The 21,013-nt window shown below is 40.6% G+C and overlaps 1 protein-coding gene across 1 annotated transcript in view; it reads right to left on the bottom strand.

The window, feature by feature from the left end:
* The window catches only part of LOC132151961 (tumor necrosis factor receptor superfamily member 11B-like), a 60,047-nt gene that overhangs the window by 23,527 nt on the left and 15,507 nt on the right, over positions 1-21,013 (bottom strand). The window contains exons 2-3 of the mRNA XM_059560536.1: positions 19,296-19,659; positions 15,085-15,300 (exon numbers count right to left, since the gene is read on the bottom strand). Of these exons, the coding sequence (XP_059416519.1) occupies positions 15,085-15,300; positions 19,296-19,659 (580 nt within the window). The remainder of the gene's footprint in view (positions 1-15,084; positions 15,301-19,295; positions 19,660-21,013) is intronic.

The raw sequence follows: 21,013 nt of genomic DNA, 5'->3' as shown, positions 1-21,013 counted from the left end.
CTGGCAATCAAGTTAACACTGGAGGAGTGGCGTCACTGGCTGGAGGAAGCCTCTTTCCCATCCACTGTCATAACCAACCACAAGATCCTACAGAACTACAGTACTTTAAGAGATTCAAAACACCTAAACCCACATCAAGCCTGATGGGCCCTGTTCTTTACATGCTTACATTTCATCTACATTTTCACCTACTGTCCCGGAAACCAAAACCCCAAGGCAGATGCACTCTCCCATTTACACACTCCAGATTTACCCTCTGACCCTGAACCCATTCTCCCTCCAGCCCTCCTTATCAGCCTTGTCAGAAGGGAAAACATATGTTCCGTCTTCCCAGCGATGAACCCTTCTGGGCTTAGTTTGTGAAGTACTGGGCTCTGGACACCCAGGCAGCCAACGAACCCTCTCGCTCATTCAAGCTCAGTTCTGGTGGTGTGGTATGGCCAAGGATGTCATCAGGTATGTCCGCACCTGCTCTGTCTGTGCCCTGTTGAAGTCGCCTCGCCATCTTCCATCCGGCAAATTGGTTTACCCTGCCTCTTCCCCACAGACCCTAGTCTCATAACGGAGTGACTTTGTCTCTGATCTCCCAAATTCGGAAGGTCACACGTGTGTGCTCGTGGTCATGGATCGTTTCTCCAAGGTATACAAGTTGATACCCCTAAAAGGCCTTCCCACTGCAGAGAGTCTTTTTCACCATGTGTTCCAAAATTTAAACAAACTTGAACCTAGGCGAACTCTATATAGACTTACCTGTGTGTTTCCTTACCTCAGACGTTCCAGTTTCTCCACTGCATGAAAGCAAAGAACTGTCACAGCAAGCTAAGTCTTCAGAACCTTCTCCTCATTCTTCACTCACCTCTCGTCATCACCTGGCTATTAGCCTCATTATAAAACCCTTGTTTGACCTCTACCACTGTGTCTCCTAGGCTGTGTTCGTTACAACAGAATATTGTTTTTTTTTCTTTTATGCTTTTAATGCTTTGGAATCAACAAATGCAGATATGCGTTTTGTGGCATGATAATACTGAAAAGAATTTAAATTACACTTTCAGTTTTGATTGTACACATAAGATCAATACATCAATCGAACCTGTAAAGGGTCTAGAGCCGTGCACAAGCCTCAAATTTAGGTCATAGCCCGGCCCTGTCCCAAGATGATCAGACCCTAGCCCGGCCCAAATTACCATGCGACAGACTCAAAAAATTTTTTTGTAAATAATTAAAATATCACCCTCCTCTTTTCCCTCGACACATTTACGGTAATTACTTTTTCTGATGCTTTTTTGTGGCAAGCTTAAGCCTATTGAATGCATTTGAACACAGAACACTTCAGCTGCGATGACGACACGCATGCTGCTGGACACCAAACACCATAGAGACCGCTCTTGAATTTTTGATAAATAGCTTGGTCTGCGTGATCTTCATTTAGAAATTTATCATTAAAATGAACTGTCACTCAGCAAGTACTAAACAAAGAGACAAGACAAAGCTTGACATGTCTACTTTTAAAATATTCTGTCTAAACAAATATTCTGAGATAAAGTAATCCATATGAAACCAAGCACGCGGCGTGTAAACAACCCATATCACAGCAAAGCAGCAAGACTGTACCTCAAGTGTTTTAAATTTCACTGTTCACTTCGTGCCGAGATGAATAAGACAGAATTAACCTCAGAAAAATACTCGCTGTAACAAATAAGACCGAATTCACCTCAAATAAGAAGAATGTGGCAGCTTGATTCAGCAGAGATCATAAACATGAGTAAGTCTTTTTTTTATTAACCTACTTCTATTAGTTTACACATAACTAACACATTTTATGAGTTAGACATTTTCCAAAATATGAAGTTTCATTCACAGCATCTAAATGTCTCACAATGCCAGGATGTTTTTGTTGTTGTTGTTGTTGTTTTTTTATGTTCTATGACAGGGGTAGGCAAGTTCAGTCCTAGAGAGGCGCAGTCCTGCAGAGTTCAACTTCAACCCTAATCAAACACACCTGAACAAGCTCATCAAGATATTATGGCCGGCAGCCATATCACCCTGGAGCCCAAGACCGGTTTCCCACTGAAGCTAAGCAGGGCTGAGCCTGGTCAGTACCTGGATGGGAGACCTCCTGGGAAAAACTAGGTTCCTGCTGGAAGAGGTGCTAGTGAGGCCAGCAGGGGGTGCTCACCCTGTGGTCTGTGTGGGTCCTAGCGCCCGAGTGTATTGATGGGGACACTATACTGTCAACAAGCACCGTCCTTCGGATGAGATGTTAAACCGAGGTCCTGACTCTCTGTGGTCATTAAAAATCCCAGGATGTCTTTCGAAAAGAGTAGAGGTGTGACCTCGGCATCCTGGCCATATTCGCCCATTGGCCTCTGACCATCATGGCCTCCTAACAATCCCCATGTCTGCTGATTGGCTTCATCACTCTGTCTCCTCTCCACCAGTAAGCTGGTGTGTGGTGGGCGTTCTGGCGCACTATGGCTGCCGTCGCATCATCCAGGTGGATGCTGCACACTGGTGGTGGATGAGGAGATACCCCCTGACAATGTAAAGCGCTTTGAGTGCCTAGAAAAGCACTATATAAATGTAATGAATTATTATTATCAATGTCTTCAGGATTAATAAGTCTATATAGGGAGGTGAGGGTTTTTTTTGGGTTGGAGCTGAACTCTGCAGGACTGCGGCTCTCCAGGACCGAACTTGCCTACCCCTGTTCTATGACATAGACAGCAAAATATATACAAAACTATACTATACAAAAGTATTACGAGTTATAATGTTACTAGCCTAATGTCAGTAAGAATGATTAGACAAAGCTTTACTGTGACAGGTAATTCTCTGTTCATGAATATAGCCATATGTTTATAACTATAGTTTTTGGATTTTATAGGCCTACATACAAAGCATGCTTTTGTTTATGAATATAAATAAGCTTTTGTTCTTGAAAAACTGCTCTGATGTAATTATTTTGAATGTGTTATACCCAGTCACTGGTGTTTGCGATCATCTGAGGTGTAAATGTATAAAGTAAGCTGTAAATATCACTGATAATATGTGTGCTATGTGGTAATTGTGTTCTTTTTTTCTATAAATTAGTACTAGCATCAGTGACTATCACAATAATGTTAATAATGTGGTTTAATTGTGTTAACAGCATGCTTCCTTACTCTATTTTTTTTTACTTCAGATATGAGGACAGTGCAAAAGAACCTGTTGCAATCAAGCCAATGTAAATAAGCAGCCCACTCCTGAAATCTGAACACAGCTAAGACCAAAGGAGGCACACACTCCCATGAGTCTCTTCAAAAGGTTTTTTGTTGTTGTTGTCCTTCAGAGTACATATATACTGTATGTACACAATATACACTTTAAAAATCAATGTGCTCTCTTGAAGTCTTACCGGTTCATTTCTGTGTGTGTATGTGTGTGTGAGAGAGAGAGAGAGACCGTTTTGTATTTTTTCCATTTATTGATTGGTGTCTATTTTGCACTCCTGATATTCTAGAGAGTCACCCCTTGATTGCTGCACACTTTTTTCCTGACCAGTGGCTGATATGTAGTTTGTACCACCAAAAGATTCACTGAGTTGTGAAATTTTTTCATATTTCCCATTCATTTCCAATGTCTGTCATTTTTGACCGCGAAGAAGGTAAGTGTGACTTTTTTTTTTTTTTTTTTGGACTGATTTTTTTTGTGTGTTCATATTGGTAATGTGACAAAAGTCACCAAGTGTTATCTCATTCCGATGAAGCTAAGATTTTTGTAAATTTCAAAATATAAAATATTTTGGTCAAAAATGACCGTAGAGGGCCAGAGTGTATAAGATTAGTATCACATTTGCACCCGTGTGATATTGCACTTTCTTAACTATGTGATGTAAATGAGACAAAATTTCAAACAGGGGCATTTTGCCCTATATCTTGAATTTTAGGGATGTTCTCTAGGCTGTAACACGCAGTTAGTTGTTGCTCTACCTCATATTAGTCATCAGTCGACTGTATGAAATGGCAGTTGATCCACATAGGTCTGGGGCGGGGCAAGTGCATTTAATGCTTTAATTTTAACAAGTTATTTTTCTTCATAATTAATTAATCTAATCAACGCGTTAAGTCAAGTCAAGTCAAGTCTGCTTTGTCAATTCTTCCACATGTACAGTACATACATACAGAGAATCGAAATTGCGTAACTCTCAGACCCCCGGTGCATACAGATAACATTATTCATAGTTCAGTGGTGCCTGGGGCAGAAGAGGGATGGGGGGCAAGTTCGGGAGCGAGTTCAGCTTCCTGACAGCCTGGTGGATGAAGCTGTCCTTCAGTCTGCTGGTCCTGGCCTGGAGACTCCTCAGTCTCCTCCCTGATGGCAGAAGACTGAAGAAGCTGTGTGATGGGTGTGTGGGATCACATGTGATGCACAGGGCTTTGCGGGTGAGACGGGTTCCATAAATATCCTGCAGTGAGGCGAGAGAGACACACCAATTATCTTCTCAGCTGCTCTCACTATGCGTTGCAGAGTCTTTCGGCAGGACGCATTGCAGGCGCTATACCACACAGTGATGCAGCTCGTCAGGATGCTCTTGATGGTGCCTCTGTAGAAGATGTACATGATTGGGGGTGGGGCTCTGGCTCTCCTCAGTTTGCGGAGGAAGTAAAGATGCTGCTGTGATTTCTTGGCCAGTGCTGCTGTGTTTTCAGTCCAGGAGAGGTCCTCTGTGATGTGCACACCCAGGAACTTGGTGCTGCTCACTCTCTCCACAGTCGCACCGTTGATGGTCAGAGGAATGAGCTGAGTGTGTGCTCTCCTGAAGTCTACAACAATCTCCTTCGTCTTCTCCATGTTCAGAGAGAGATTGTCACTGCACCATCCGGCCAGGTGGCTCACCTTGCTCCTGTAGTTTATCTCATCTTTGTTGCTAATGAGACCCACCACAGTCGTGTCATCCGCAAACTTAATGAAGAGGTTGGAGTTGTGTGACGGTGTGCAGTCATGGGTCAACAGAGTGAAGAGGAGGGGGCTCAACATACATCCTTGGGAGGCCCCAGTGTTCAGTGTGATGGTGCTGGATGTGTTGCTGATGACCCGTACTGCCTGAGGTCTTCCAGTCAGAAAATCCAACAGCCAGTTGCACAGCAAAGTGTTGAGCCCCAGCTGGATCAGTTTGTGAATTAGCTGTTGAGGGATGATTGTGTTGAATGCTGAACTGTCTATGAAGTCTATGAAGGGGAGGAGGGCAGACTTGATGTGGTGCATGACTAGCCGTTCAAAGCACTTCATGAGTAAGTGCAACAGGACGGTAGTCATTGAAGCAGGATGGAGATCGCTTCTTCAGAAATGGAAGCTTTAGCCTAAGTTCTGCCAGGAAGACTCAATTACTTCGTCACTAATTACCTTCCTCATTATCCAATCATGTCTTTATACTTTGGTATAAAAGATCGTACTTACACATGTTTGAGTTCACAGATGCCGACGTGATAACAACCGCAGATTCCGACACGATTGTTCCTTGCTCAAGCTGTCGCGTTATTGATTTACTCGCTATAGTTAAGTTTGTGTCCTGCAAACTATAGCGAGTTCGACGTTCCTCTAAGATGTACACGAGATCGCTGGCTTTGCTCCGCGTCGCGGTGATTATCTGCGGTCATTAGTGTCGGATGATATACAAGCCTTGGCTTTTTCGGCAGAGGATGTGAAACATTGGCGGAGTTCGCGTGCTTTCCAGGGTTGCCAGGTTTTCTCAAAACCGTCAGTTACTACTAAAATAGCCCAATCACGTTCAAAAAGGGGTTTCTCGAAAGAATTCACATTCTAGGGGCTATGTATGACATTATTGGGGTCACCTCAAACCCCGGACCGGAATAGCAACCCGCAGCAAAAAAAAAAAAAAAAAACGGTCTTGGCAACGCCGGTGCTTTCCGAGATGTCGCGTCAGTGCTGCTTGGGTCTCAACACCTGAAAGGATTTTGGTCTCAATCAACAAATATTTCATCCGTACGTACACGTGAACTTGCACGAATGAAGTCTCTCCGGAACAGCAGACAGGATCAAGGCTGCCGGTCTCTTCGGCATCTCACCTACATTACTTCATCAATCTACAACATTATAAGTATCATTTTGTTCTATGCACTTGTGGCGTTCGGGCATTTACTTTATTCTCTGCAAGGCTTTATACTCACACGTTCAAGATAAAGCACTGGGCGTTTCGTGCTTGTTTATCTAGCAGACTTGCACTGCATAATTAAGATGTTGATCAATAGTGCATGCAATGTTTTACATTACATTACATTTATTCACTTAGCTAACGCTTTTATCCAAAGCGACTTACAATTGCCACATATGTCAGAGGTCGCACACCTCTGGAGCAACTAGGGGTTAAGTGTCTTGCTCAGGGACACATTGGTGTCTCACAGTGGATTCGAACCCGGGTCTCTCACACCAAAGCCATGTGTCTTATCCACTGCGCCAACACCACCCCATGGTTTGAATAACTCCTTCGTAATGAGACATTTTAAGGCTTGTATAAAAGCTACAATCTTTTATACTGATAAGGATTGTTCACATTTCTGTAAAAAAAAAAATGCTTTGTCTAGCACATGAGATTGTTTTAATCCTATGCTATCTTTGTTTATTCAGTCATTGTTCATTTTCGTCTATTCCTGGATGCTTCGTTCTGGAACAGGATTCTATGGCTGCAGATGCAGAGAACCGCTGCTCTCACCTCATCCTTTCACGGCTTCCTCTCGGACTAGCGCTATTATAAACACTGGATCTATCAAGCTGATGCGTATATGGTCCCTTTCATTTGAGTCGTAGGTAAGATTCGGCTCAATGCTCAGTAGGCATCTTAAGTCCATGTGACACGGAGTTGCTGCTGACTTTATTTCAGTGTCGTGACATATCTCCAGTTTAAACCGATTATTAATTAGCGGGCATGGTTTGTTTGCGCTCCTGGTCTCCGTCTCACTCATAGCAAACTAACGGCTGGAGGGGTGCGTTAAGGAGGTTCTGCATATGCCGTCAACCTGACGTCATCAGAAAAAACTATGCATTACAGAGTGGAATGTTCAGATTTCGATAAAGATTACGAAGACAAACAATGATTAATTGTTACATCAAGATTAGCAATGTGTGCTAGTAAGTTTAAGTCAATTTCGATTTTATGCGGACTTTAAGCTAAAATCTAGGCTTGTTTATTTCGCGCATCTACTGGTGTTGGTTCATTCTGTCTCTCATACCATCGACTTCAGTCTTACTTGGCTGTTGCGGCCTTCACATTACACTTTCAGACAGCTGTGCCCTCAGCCAACCCTGATCCTTCAATCTGCCCTCTGTTAGCAGACATAATACTAACTAAAAGAACTGCTTACGTCAGCTAGAAATCACATTTCTAAAGACGTTGCTCCCTCTACACTCAAAGCCTACACGTCTGCATGGTCCGCTTCCTAACGTTTTTTCCTTCCAAATTTCTGTTTACCTATCTAATTTTGACTGTTTGCTCCTTCTCGCTTAATTTTTAAAATCGCAATCTTAAAATTTCTCTATTCACAGACTCCTTGCCGGCATCCAATTCTACGCTAAAATTTTATAATCCTAATTTTCAAAGCCTTTTCTGAATATTCCGTTCGATTACTACTAAAGGGGTTAGCTAAATCCCCCAACAAAATCAAAGACAAACGTCTGCCTATTACCATGCCCATATTGCAAAATTAATTACTTCCGTCCGCTATGGCCTTCTTTCGAAGTACCTCAATATTCTTCTCAAGGCATTGTTTTATTAGCCTGGTTCTACCAGACTCTCGTACATTTCATTGGAGTACTGAAGGGAATTGAAATTGAGCGGAAGTACGTAGGAGGGCGGAGCCAGGCTAGTGTTTTATCTGCCTTCTACGGGTTATGCGTCCAGGGGAATTCACTTCAGAAACTAATTAATTTGATCCTGCTCGCGGCATTCCTTTTCAGATCTACGATTCGGACCTAAATTTTTCACACTCTTCCTTAAGCACTCCAAACCGATGCGCAAGGTTCTGGCGCTACCTTAACAATTTCAAAATCAATAATTTCAGTCCCTTCTCAGCCATGGTGAAATTTCTTAAAATCCGGCTAGAACTTCTAAAATAGCACCGCTCTTTATTTTACCTAACGGAGCACCCGTTCCAAGGCCTGTTTTAGAACTCACTCAACCGCCGTTCTCAAGCTGCAGTCTATTCCCCTCTCTCTATACCAGCCATTATTCAGAATTGGGCCAGCTACTTCAGCAGCTGAACGAGGAATCTCTACGTCAGCTATTAAGATCATGGGCAGATGGTCTTCCTGCGTGTTCGAATCATACATCAGACCTGACCATTCCCAAAGCTCAGCAAGCTCTCCTGTTAGAAATCAGGTAAATTCATGCAATTACTGCTGGTGGTGTTACTAGCTGTATTTAAAAAAAAAACAAAAAAAAACACTATCTGGTCTATTGAGGCCTGTCTGCGTCTGGCCTATCATGGCTATTTCTGTATGGTCTATCGAGGCCTGTCTTTGTCTGCCTATCGTGGCTGTCTGCGTCTGGCCTATTGTGGCTATTTCTGTATGGTCTATCGAGGCCCATCTGTGTCTGGCTATCATGGCTATTTTTCTGTACGGTCTATTGAGGCCTGTCTTTGTCTGCCTATCGTGGCTGTCTGCGTCTGGCCTATCGTGGCCATTTCTGTACGGTCTATCGAGACCTGTCTGCGTCTGGCCTATCGTGGCTATTTCTGTACGGTCTATCGAGACCTGTCTGTGTCTGCCTATCGTGGCTGTCTGCGTCTGGCCTATCGTGGCTATTTCTGTATGGTCTATCGAGGCCTGTCTGTGTCTGGCTATCATGGCTATTTCTGTACGGTCTATCAAGACCTGTCTGTGTCTGCCCATCGTGGCTGTCTGCGTCTGGCCTATTGCGGCTATTTCTGTATGGCCTATCGAGGCCCGTCTGTGTCTGGCTATCATGGCTATTTTTCTGTACGGTCTATTGAGGCCTGTCTGTGTCTGCCTATCGTGGCTGTCTGCGTCTGGCCTATTGTGGCCATTTCTGTACGGTCTATCGAGACCTGTCTGTGTCTGCCTATCGTGGCTGTCTGCGTCTGGCCTATCGTGGCTATTTCTGTACGGTCTATCGAGACCTGTCTGTGTCTGCCTATCATGGCTATTTTCTGTATGGTCTATCAGGACCCGTCTGTGTCTGCCTATCGTGGCTGTCTGCGTCTGGCCTATCGTGGCTATTTCTGTATGGTCTATCAAGGCCTGTCCGTGTCTGGCTATCATGGCTATTTTTCTGTACGGTCTATCGAGGCCCGTCCGTGTCTTCCTATCGTGGCTATTTCTGTATGGTCTATCAAGGCCTGTACATGTCTGAAATTAAACTTATATATATTAAAATAAAAAAAAGAGATTTTTCATTTAAACATAGGCATATGAGGTTAATCTAACATTATCATACTGATCACGCTAACTCTCTCTTTATATCTTCCAGGAACCTTAGGATTCACAACTGGTTTGTATACTTTCATCTATTTATTTTGGGGGAAGGCCGGCCCCGTCTGGTGGTTTCATAATCCACCTATTTTGGGGGTCGGCTGCGCCCCTGCCTTCGTCTTCAGGCAGGAAATGCAGATTCGATACCCTCGGATTATGAACCATGGACGGGGCCTTCCGCCAAAGAAATTTATAATTATGCTTGCTGAGCTGTCAATAAATGTATGCTTCGTACGTTTTATCTCCCGAGTCTTTCTGGTAGAAATGGAAGCTTTAGCCTAAGTTCTGCCAGGAAGACTCAATTACTTCGTCACTAATTACCTTCCTCATTATCCAATCATGTCTTTATACTTTGGTATAAAAGATCGTACTTACACATGTTTGAGTTCACAGATGCCGACGTGATAACAACCTCCACCCTCCCCACCACCACCAGGATGGTCCTGTCCTTACCTTCCAGGGGGGTCGGCTGCGCTCCTGCCTTCGTCTTCAGGCAGGAAATGCAGATTCGATACCCTCGGATTATGAACCATGGACGGGGCCTTCCGCCAAAGAAATTTATAATTATGCTTGCTGAGCTGTCAATAAATGTATGCTTCGTACGTTTTATCTCCCGAGTCTTTCTGGTAGAACTGGAATGATGGTGGTAGTTTTGAAACATGTGGGAACAACAGCCTGATTAAGTGAGATGTTGAAAATGGCTGTGAAGATATCACTGAGTTCTGCTGCACAGTCTTTCAGTACACGCCCAGGGATGTTGTCAGGACCCGGAGCTTTGCGTGCATTGATCCTGCTGAAGGATCTCCTCACGCTGTCTGGGGTCAGCGTCATCACCTGGTCGCCTGGAGGAGTTGAAGTCTTCAGTGCAGTGGTGCTGTTTTGTTGCTCAAAGCGTGCAAAGAAGGTGTTCAGCTCGTTCAGCAGAGAGAAGTTGTTGTTACAGGTCCGTGGTGGGGGCTTATAGTCCGTAATGGTCTGTATTACCAGGTCTAAATTACCAGCCCTACAAATTTCTTTTGTCCACACATTCTTTCTTGTAACTCTTCCCTCTCAGTCAGAAACCAGACTGAAAAGCTCATTATGCAGGCCTTTGTTTTCTCAGGTGGGAATCACAGCACTTTTTCTACTCAAAAAGTGTCTTAGAAGTTTTTTATCAATATATTGTTTTCTGTGAGCAAGTTAACAAGATTATTTTCACATTGTTTTGAAGCAAAAACTCTAAGCTACAAGATCCAGTTCTTGTGAACAAATGCTCTGTATGTTTATTATGGCCTTATTTCGATGACTTAAAAATTTTAGTTTTTCACTAACCACGCATAAATGTTGTTTTATCAAAAACACAATCATATACATACTAGGGGTGTGCACGGATAGTCGAACATTTGAATATTCGCTCTGCTCTAATTACTTGATAAATAAAATTTATATTCAAATTTCGCTATATTTTTGCTTGCCAAGAAAAAAAAGTCCACATTAAATCTTTCTGTGATTCTCCACGCCATATTTGAAGATGTATGCAAGCAAAAAAAATTAATGAATGAATAAGAACTGTGGTCTTATACAGTACTTCAAATATGCTGTTGAGAATCACAGAAAGTGACCGAATTCAAGAACATTGTTGTGGCATCTCTCAAGCAATGAATAAACAACGCTAACTTGGAGAATGCAGTGAAAACTCCTCTTCTCGCATCCGCCCTAGACCCTCGGCACAAACATCTCAGGTTTCTCGATGAAAACATAAGAGAAGTAAGACAAAAACTTTTTTTGAACATTATCAGAACATTTTCCCTGATGCGAGTGGTGCGGAAGCAGCCGCCGCCACCAACGATGAAGAGGATGCAATGCCTTCTCTTCGGAAAAGGATGGAGCAGTTCTTCAACGATGATTACAGAGAGTCCAGCCGAGACGAGTGGGAACAGTTCTTGCTGGAGCCATGTATTCCACCAGATGAGGATCCCATTCAGTGGTGAAACGAAAACACGAAGCGCTTCACAAAACTTATTCGCTTAGCACACCGTTATATGTGAGTCCCGCCAACGTCTGTGCTGTCAGAGCGTGTTTTCTCCGTGGCCGGCCTTATTGTTAACAGACTAAGGAGCCGACTTTCCCCCGATCATGTTTCGCCCGTGTTTCTTAACAAGAACATATAAAACAATAGAAAAAAGAAGCAAAAAAGATTTGCTGACAGTTTCAAAGTTAAGTGTAAGCTAAAATCTGTACAATAGCCTAATTGCTGCAGGCTGCTTTACTTTTTTCTTTGTTCACTTTGTTTTTTGTTTTTGTTTTTTTTTTTGCTTTTAATCTGTACTTTTGTTTGTTTGCACGCATTGTTAAAGGTTTTCAGCTACAAAACACGATGTGTAATGTTCAAGCTTATTGTGTGTAAGCTTGTTCAAAAATGACGGAAACAATAAATGTTGCTGAAAAATAACGTCTGTCTCATTAAACTTAATTTAAATAAACGAATATTCAAATATTCGTTTTTTGTGAGCTCAAATATTCGAATGTGATATTTGCGGAAAACGCCCATCCCTAATACATACAAGCTGCTCACATATTATTGTAGTCCAGTTTGTGCTGATTAAAGTGTTTTTAGACTTTAGCCATTGATATGTTAAAAAGCACAAATGTCAAGGCATGTTAAAACTTCTCCAGGCCCCCAAAACACCATCAGGCCCCAGAGGGTTAATAATAAAAAATTTATAATGTATATCTAAGGGCATTTGAATGAGGGTATATTAATAGCATAGGCAATTTTGGTTTTAGTTTCTGACTTGACTGTGCGCCCTCTTAAACTTCACAGTAAAACAAAAACAAAACAAAAAACATTGAAATCATGCAACTGCAAAATCATGTTAACTATACAGCTCATGTTCTTTTTCTCTGCAGTTTCTATCAGAAAAGCAGCAGGCCAAGGTAAGGGGATTGTTATAATATGGGCACAGAACAAACAAAGTGTCCTACAGGGTGTTGGAGAACATATCAGTCAGCCCCAACTTCTCCAGGCCCCCAAAACAAGATCAGGCCCCAGAGGGTTAATAATAAAAAAATGTATAATGTACAGTCGTGGCCAAAAGTTTTGAGAATTACATAAATATTGGAAATTGGAAAAGTTGCTGCTTAAGTTTGCATATACTCCAGAATGTTATGAAGAGTGATCAGATGAATTGCATAGTCCTTCTTTGCCATGAAAATTAACTTAATCCCAAAAAAACCTTTCCACTGCATTTCATTGCTGTCATTAAAGGACCTGCTGAGATCATTTCAGTAATTTTCTTGTTAACTCAGGTGAGAATGTTGACGAGAACAAGGCTGGAGATCATTATGTCAGGCTGATTGGGTTAGAATGGCAGACTTGACATGTTAAAAGGAGGGTGATGCTTGAAATCATTGTTCTTCCATTGTTAACTATGGTGACCTGCAAAGAAACGCGTGCAGCCATCATTGCGTTGCATAAAAATGGCTTCACAGGCAAGGATATTGTGCCTACTGAGATTGCACCTAAATCAACAATTTATAGGATCATCAAGAACTTCAAGGAAAGAGGTTCAATTCTTGTAAAGAAGGCTTCAGGGCGTCCAAGAAAGTCCAGCAAGCGCCAGGATCGTCTCCTAAAGAGGATTCAGCTGCAGGATCGGAGTGCCACCAGTGTAGAGCTTGCTCAGGAATGGCAGCAGGCAGGTGTGAGCGCATCTGCACGCACAGTGAGGCGAAGACTTTTGGAAGATGGCCAGGTGTCAAGAAGGGCAGCAAAGAAGCCACTTCTCTCCAAAAAAAACATCAGGGACAGATTGATCTTCTGCAGAAAGTATAGTGAATGGACTGCTGAGGACTGGGGCAAAGTCATATTCTCTGATGAAGTCCCTTTCCGATTGTTTGGGGCATCTGGAAAAAGGCTTGTCCGGAGAAGAAAAGGTGAGCGCTACCATCAGTCCTGTGTCATGCCAACAGTAAAGCATCCTGACACCATTCATGTGTGGGGTTGCTTCTCATCCAAGGGAGTGGGCTCACTCACAATTCTGCCCAAAACACAGCCATGAATAAAGAATGGTACCAAAACACCCTCCAACAGCAACTTCTTCCAACAATCAAACAACAGTTTGGTGAAGAACAATGCATTTTCCAGCACGATGGAGCACCGTGCCATAAGGCAAAAGTGATAACTAAGTGGCTCGGGGACCAGAATGTTGAAATTTTGGGTCCATGGCCTGGAAACTCCCCAGATCTTAATCCCATTGAGAACTTGTGGTCAATCCTCAAGAGGCGGGTGGACAAACAAAAACCCACTAATTCTGACAAACTACAAGAAGTGATTATGAAAGAATGGGTTACTATCAGTAAGGATTTGGCCCAGAAGTTGATTGAGAGCATGCCCAGTCCAATTGCAGAGGTCCTGAAAAAGAAGGGCCAACACTGCAAATACTGACTCTTTGCATAAATGTCATGTAATTGTCGATAAAAGCCTTTGAAACATATGAAGTGCTTGTAATTATATTTCAGTACATCACAGAAACAACTGAAACAAAGATCTAAAAGCAGTTTAGCAGCAAACGTTTTGAAAACTAATATTCATGTAATTCTCCAAAAACTTTTGGCCATGACTGTATATCTAAGGGCATTTGAATGAGGGTATATTAATAGCATAGGCAATCTTGGTTTTAGTTCCTGACTTGACTGTGCGACCTCTTAAACTTTACGAAGTAAAAAAAAACACAAATCATGCAACTGCTAAATTATGTTAACTATACAGCTCATGTTCTTTTTCTCTGCAGTTTCTATCAGAAAAGCAGTCGGCCAAGGTAAGGGGATTGTTCTAATATGGGCCCAGAACAAACAAAGAGTCCTACAGGGTGTTGGAGAACACCAGTCAGCTTCAACACCCTTGGAATACACAGTCACAGAGCCCAAGAGGGCCAAATTCCTAGCAGTGTATCTCAAGCCGCATATCCACCACTGGAACTTTTCCCAGGAGATAGGGACTTTGGGTTGGTACTCGGTGTGCTTTCACCACAGGAACCAGGATTGAAATAAAGTACCAGGTAAAAAAAAAATGCCGACAGAAAGTCCCTGCTGCCGAGGTAGTACTTTTTCAAAGTTCCGGAACTTTCAGGGGCGGGACTTGGGTGCTGAACATGATGATTGGTGGTTCATGCAGCATTGTGATTTTCAACCACTATTTATTCAGATAATTTTCAAAATATTACTGTTATTGTGTCATGAAATGTAGTTTTAAAAAGTATTTTATGTTAGAATGTAATTGTTTAAAACTCAAATCCGTGTTTTATTTATAAAGACAGTGCCTATTTAAAAATGTGTTCCGCTGATTTTGGAGACGATCAGGTCCACGCGATCAGCGGGAGCTCAGTGTTCATGTATCCACCTAGAGTAGTCTCAACTCGGCTAGTCCTTCTGACATCTGACAGTTCCTGGGGAAAAAAGTTCCTGGTACAACTGTTCTGGGTGATTTAGGTGGAAACGCAGCATCAATCACAGGTATTCGTTAAAAATTTAGTCCATTATCTACCAAAATTGGCAGTAATTTTCTTCAAATCAAACAATGTTTTTAATTAATCAAACAAGGACTAGAGTGTTGCTTACCATTGTGACACTCTGTGTGTTGATTGGAGCAGTCAAAAGTGAACTCTTTATTCTCAGACTCACACAGAGTATCATGGGTGGCTGTACCTGGTCTTACAGTCTTCAGGCCTAGTTGAGTGCAGTTCCTGTGGGGTATGCATGGTTCAGTGGTTGAAGATGTGCTGGAGAAATAACCCTGGGGACATTTCTCACACAAGGTGTTCCTCTCTGGTGTGCCTGCAGGACATATACATACACTCTGAATACACAACTGATGTTATTTTAGAATATAGAAAACTTTGAATAGCAAAATCTAAGTCTACTATGCAAAGCAGGCATATTCATGGCATTCTTCTTATACTGCTTTGTTTTAAATTATATTAAAAGTATATATTTATTATATACTGTAGTGGAATTTAGGAATGTTAGTATGTTAGAACATGACTCAGGATCTATTCAGTGAAACATAACTTCTGGTCCATACTGCCAATGAGAGGTCTAATGCAATATTGAAAGCATGAGCATGAAGAGTACACAACAAACAGTTAAGAACATCTTTACTTTTTAATAAAAATAATAATAATAATAATAATAATAATAATAATATATATTATTTAATAATATATATATATATTTGCTGATTTATTTGTATTTCTATCATACTAAAATTCCTACATTCAGTTTTTTGAGAACACAAAATGTTAAGGATGTACCCTCTGTGGAAATACTGTAATATCTGAAATGATTCTCGTTTAATTCAAGCTGAACACCCATGTAGTCCGGTGTATGAAATATAGGAAGTGAGAGTTTTCTAAAAAGAATTAGAGATGCCTATTAAGGAATACCAGACATATGTCATTCACACGACTAACAGAAACCAGCCACTCTTGTTTAGGTCAAAAATGAATCAGATCTATAAATGACTAAACAGAATTTGACCTAACAATGGAGTTTGAATATGACCTATTGCTGGAGTTTAATTATGTAAATGAATTTCTGTGTCCTAAATGTTTGCACAAAAAAATACATTAAAAAAAACATTATCTAATAGCTTCACACTTTTTATTAAAAACTGCATAAATAAGTGACAAAAAGCGAACTTACAACATGTTTTACTTCATAGTAGCAATCATGTAAAATAATAATAATAATAAACAATACATAGTATACATACAATAATATGTCTGTTTCAAATGATTCTGAGAATGGTGCCCTAGCTTCTTTAAGAACTGGCTGTAATGGAGATGTTCTCTGGAAAGCACATTTAAGGAGATGTTTTGGGAATCTATTAAGCTAAATGATACCTTCTGGCATGTGGTTTTTTATTTATAATACATTTACTTTAGAACAAGATTTATCTGTGTACATACCTATTGCAAATTCTGTAAAAATGTTCCACAATAATCTTCTGTCCACATAAGTTAGAACACAGTTAAATGACCCTGTAGGAGTCATTGTGATTTCAGTGTCTTATTATTCACAAAGAAAATTAAAAAAATTTATTGATTAGAATAGTAATAATATACCACTCTTTATTAAGTGTCATAATTTGAGATATCATTAATGTCCATAGCACAAATGGTGCAGGACAAGTTATTATCAAAAATGTATAATTGGGGTTTAATAGTATGCTAATCTATAAAATATCAGAAATATTAACAAATAATTAAGTCACCATCTAATGGTGAATGTAGAACTGGCCAACATTTACTTATAAGCACACACTGAAAACAAAAAATATATTAATATATACCCCTTAATGCATCTTTACAGAAAATTAATTTATTCATATTTTTCTGAAAATCCCACAAATAATGTAACATAATCCAAACTGTATTTGGAAATAAATAAGAGCCAAAATCATGCCATCTTCACTGTTTAATATAATAATACTATAATAATATTGGTACAGTAATGGATTTTAAAATAATATATACAACCCGAATTCCGGAAAAGTTGGGACGTTTTTTAAATTTTAATAAAATGAAAACTAAAGGAATTTCAAATCACATGAGCCAATATTTTATTCACAATATAACATAGATAACGTAGCAAATGTTTAAACTGAGAAATTTTACACTTTTATCCACTTAATTAGCTCATTTAAAATTTAATGCCTGCTACAGGTCTCAAAAAAGTTGGCACGGGGGCAACAAATGGCTAAAAAAGCAAGCAGTTTTGAAAAGATTCAGCTGGGAGAACATCTAGTGATTAATTAAGTTAATTGATATCAGGTCTGTAACATGATTAGCTATAAAAGCTTTGTCTTAGAGAAGCAGAGTCTCTCAGAAGTAAAGATGGGCAGAGGCTCTCCAATCTGTGAAAGACTGCGTAAAAAAATTGTGGAAAACTTTAAAAACAATGTTCCTCAACGTCAAATTGCAAAGGCTTTGCAAATCTCATCATCTACAGTGCATAACATCATCAAAAGATTCAGAGAAACTGGAGAAATCTCTGTGCGTAAGGGACAAGGCCCGAGACCTTTATTGGATGTCCGTGGTCTTCGGGCTCTCAGACGACACTGCATCACTCATCGGCATGATTGTGTCAATGACATTACTAAATGGGCCCAGGAATACTTTCAGAAACCACTGTCGGTAAACACAATCCGCCGTGTCATCAGCAGATGCCAACTAAAGCTCTATCATGCAAAAAGGAAGCCATATGTTAACATGGTCCAGAAGCGCCGTCGTGTCCTGTGGGCCAAGGCTCATTTAAAATGGACTATTTCAAAGTGGAATAGTGTTTTATGGTCAGCCGAGTCCAAATTTGACATTCTTGTTGGCAATCACGGACGCCGTGTCCTCCGGGCTAAAGAGGAGGGAGACCTTCCAGCATGTTATCAGCGTTCAGTTCAAAAGCCAGCATCTCTGATGGTATGGGGGTGCATAAGTGCATACGGTATGGGCAGCTTGCATGTTTTGGAAGGCTCTGTGAATGCTGAAAGGTATATAAAGGTTTTAGAGCAACATATGCTTCCCTCCAAACAACGTCTATTTCAGGGAAGGCCTTGTTTATTTCAGCAGGACAATGTAAAACCACATACTGCAGCTATAACAACAGCATGGCTTCGTCGTAGAAGAGTCCGGGTGCTAACCTGGCCTGCCTGCAGTCCAGATCTTTCACCTATAGAGAACCTTTGGCGCATCATTAAATGAAAAATACGTCAAAGACGACCACAAACTCTTCAGCAGCTGGAAATCTATATAAGGCAAGAATGGGACCAAATTCCAACAGCAAAACTCCAGCAACTCATAGCCTCAATGCCCAGACGTCTTCAAACTGTTTTGAAAAGAAAAGGAGATGCTACACCATGGTAAACATGCCCCGTCCCAACTATTTTGAGACCTGTAGCAGAAATCAAAATTGAAATGAGCTCATTTTGTGCATAAAATTGTAAACTTTCTCAGTTTAAACATTTGCTATGTTATCTATGTTCTATTGTGAATAAAATATTGGCTCATGTGATTTAAAAGTCTTTTAGTTTTCATTTTATTAAAATTTAAAAAACGTCCCAACTTTTACGGAATTCGGGTTGTATATATATATATATATATATATATTATTTTAAAATCCTTTTTGAGATAATTTCTATTAGACTCAAGCTAGAGTATTATCACAACCAGTAATGTCATTCTGTTTAATGAATACCTACGTCAGTCACACTCTATGTCAGTCACTCTTATTTCCAACAGGGACTGTTCACTTCCACTTCTTCTGCCACTGTGAATATTTCTTGATGACTCATCATACAGTACAGAATGATTATCAAGCACCCTGACAACATGTTCACGGTGCCAAATGTTCAACCAGCTGCCATGGAAAGCTTAAGGGAGGTAGTGGTTGACTGCTAATGTACTGAATTCTAATTCATGTGATTTATTAACCTTGAAACGGGTTACACAGTACATGAAGAATACTGCAACAATAAAACGATGAAGAAAACTGTAACGATAAAAATGATAAAAAAATTAAAAATAACGAGAAAAAATACGGTTGCATTATGGGTTCAATTCAGGGTCAGAAGACTGGCTGAATCTCAAGTTTATTATTTATTATGATTATTTTTATCATTAAGTATTATTATAAGCTCCATAATAATTACATCTAAAATGGACTGAGATGATCTAAGAAAGTAAAGTGTTTCAGTGTATCAGTGTAAATTATTTCAGCATTAAAGTTTTTCAGTGTAATCTGCTAGCACATTGTTGACAGATAATAAGTGTACTTACCCTGCACAATGACACCAAAGCCAGGTGAGCAGGCAGTGTGTCGGACACAAAATTCCACCAATAGGTAATATCCATGTATACACTCACAGAGCCTGTCATGAGTGCTGTTACATTCCCTTCGTACAATCTGCCTTTCCTTGCAGACAGATGTACAATGTTGACAGCTGTCTCCCCAGTGCCACTGCTCTGCAAAGCGTTTTTCTGGGCAGAGGGCACAAACAGTGGGTTCCTTTGTGCTGCAGTGGCGTTTCACAGCTGTGCCGGGTGGACACTGGTCACAAAGCAGCACCTTAGATGTCACAGGGTCTCTGTGCTGGTACTGAGGTATTTCTTGGTAGGCCCGTGCAAAACACATGGCAAACAACTGAGAAAAAGCAAATAGGAATACAGTTTAAAGATGCATCTTGCAATTTGGGGTGTATGTAAAATGTTTGCTGAAAACTGTCTGCAATGATGAATGAATGTGATGTGTGTTTATAATGGTATGCTTATTAATGCACATAGCCATCTGTGTAAAATCATTTTTGCATTATTGACACTGTTGTGCTAATGAATGTTGTTCAGTTGCTTTGACGCAATGTATTTTGTTTAAAGCGCTATATAAATAAAGGTGACATTAATGCACAGAGCCAGTAAGAGGCAAAGTTTGCATATGGCTTAGATATCCTCCACAAAGCATCAGTAGAGAGTTATTTTCTCTGGGGACTTCCCCTTCACACTGCTGTCATGATAAACAATATGCTTTGGATATCGCACAGGCCATGGTGTGACTGCTCTTGGCTCATGTCAGATGAATGATCATTGAAGTACTGTAGATGGGTGAGGTGGGGTGGGGGTTAGAGAGATGTCATGTCCTTAAAATACTCACTTTACACTCAAAGACACTAAATTACTCCTGAGTTCCAATAATCACTCCATGATGACAAATTACAAATTAAGAATATTACTTGGTGAAAGACCTACTTCCTCTTTAGTAGCACATCATATTTATAAATGCCACAAAATAAGGAGGTAATGAGTGAACACATCTGCATTAGTAGTACCTTTAATGTTTATATATGTTAAATATGGATTTATTATATATATATATATATATATATATATATATATATATATAGATATTGTTTTGTTAGTTTTTATTCTGTCATGTACAATGCTTTAGCAATATGTACCTACAGTAAGAATGTCTTGCCAATAAAGCAATATGAATTGAAAAAAAAATTCGACAGGGGGGAGAGAGAGAGAGAGAGAGAGAGGATGCCAAGTTACCCATAAATTCCCCTGCTCAAGAATTTTTTTTTTTTGCTCTTAACAGCAGGTGGGGGAACGCAGAATTTACTTAGATTTTTACTTCAGCAGATCAGCACAGTGCTCAAACAACAGATTTTTGGCACAAACACTAAAACTAAAAACTCTTTGGGACTGGAATAATACTACAAAAAGAAGACTTTGCGTCCCACTGCCAGCAGCTTATATTCCAGAGATGGGAGAACAACTGCCTATATTCAAACAGAAGAGAGAGAAAATGCCTCCTGTTGAATATACTTGTTGCATGAACTGCTGCAAACTTCAACAGAGGATTGTGGTTCTTTAAACAAAGTTATTTGCTGGACTTCCAAAACAGGCGGAACACTCAGCAGGCCATCGTCATGGACCCTCTCAACATACAGCCGGGGAGTTTATACCCAGTTTAGAGGAACAAGCCAAAACTGATCGCC

The sequence above is a fragment of the Carassius carassius genome, chromosome 10 (assembly GCF_963082965.1).
Source record: "Carassius carassius chromosome 10, fCarCar2.1, whole genome shotgun sequence".
Taxonomy (NCBI): domain Eukaryota; kingdom Metazoa; phylum Chordata; class Actinopteri; order Cypriniformes; family Cyprinidae; genus Carassius; species Carassius carassius.
Note: the sequence above shows the minus strand (reverse complement) of the source record. Positions and strands in the feature narration are given on the sequence as shown.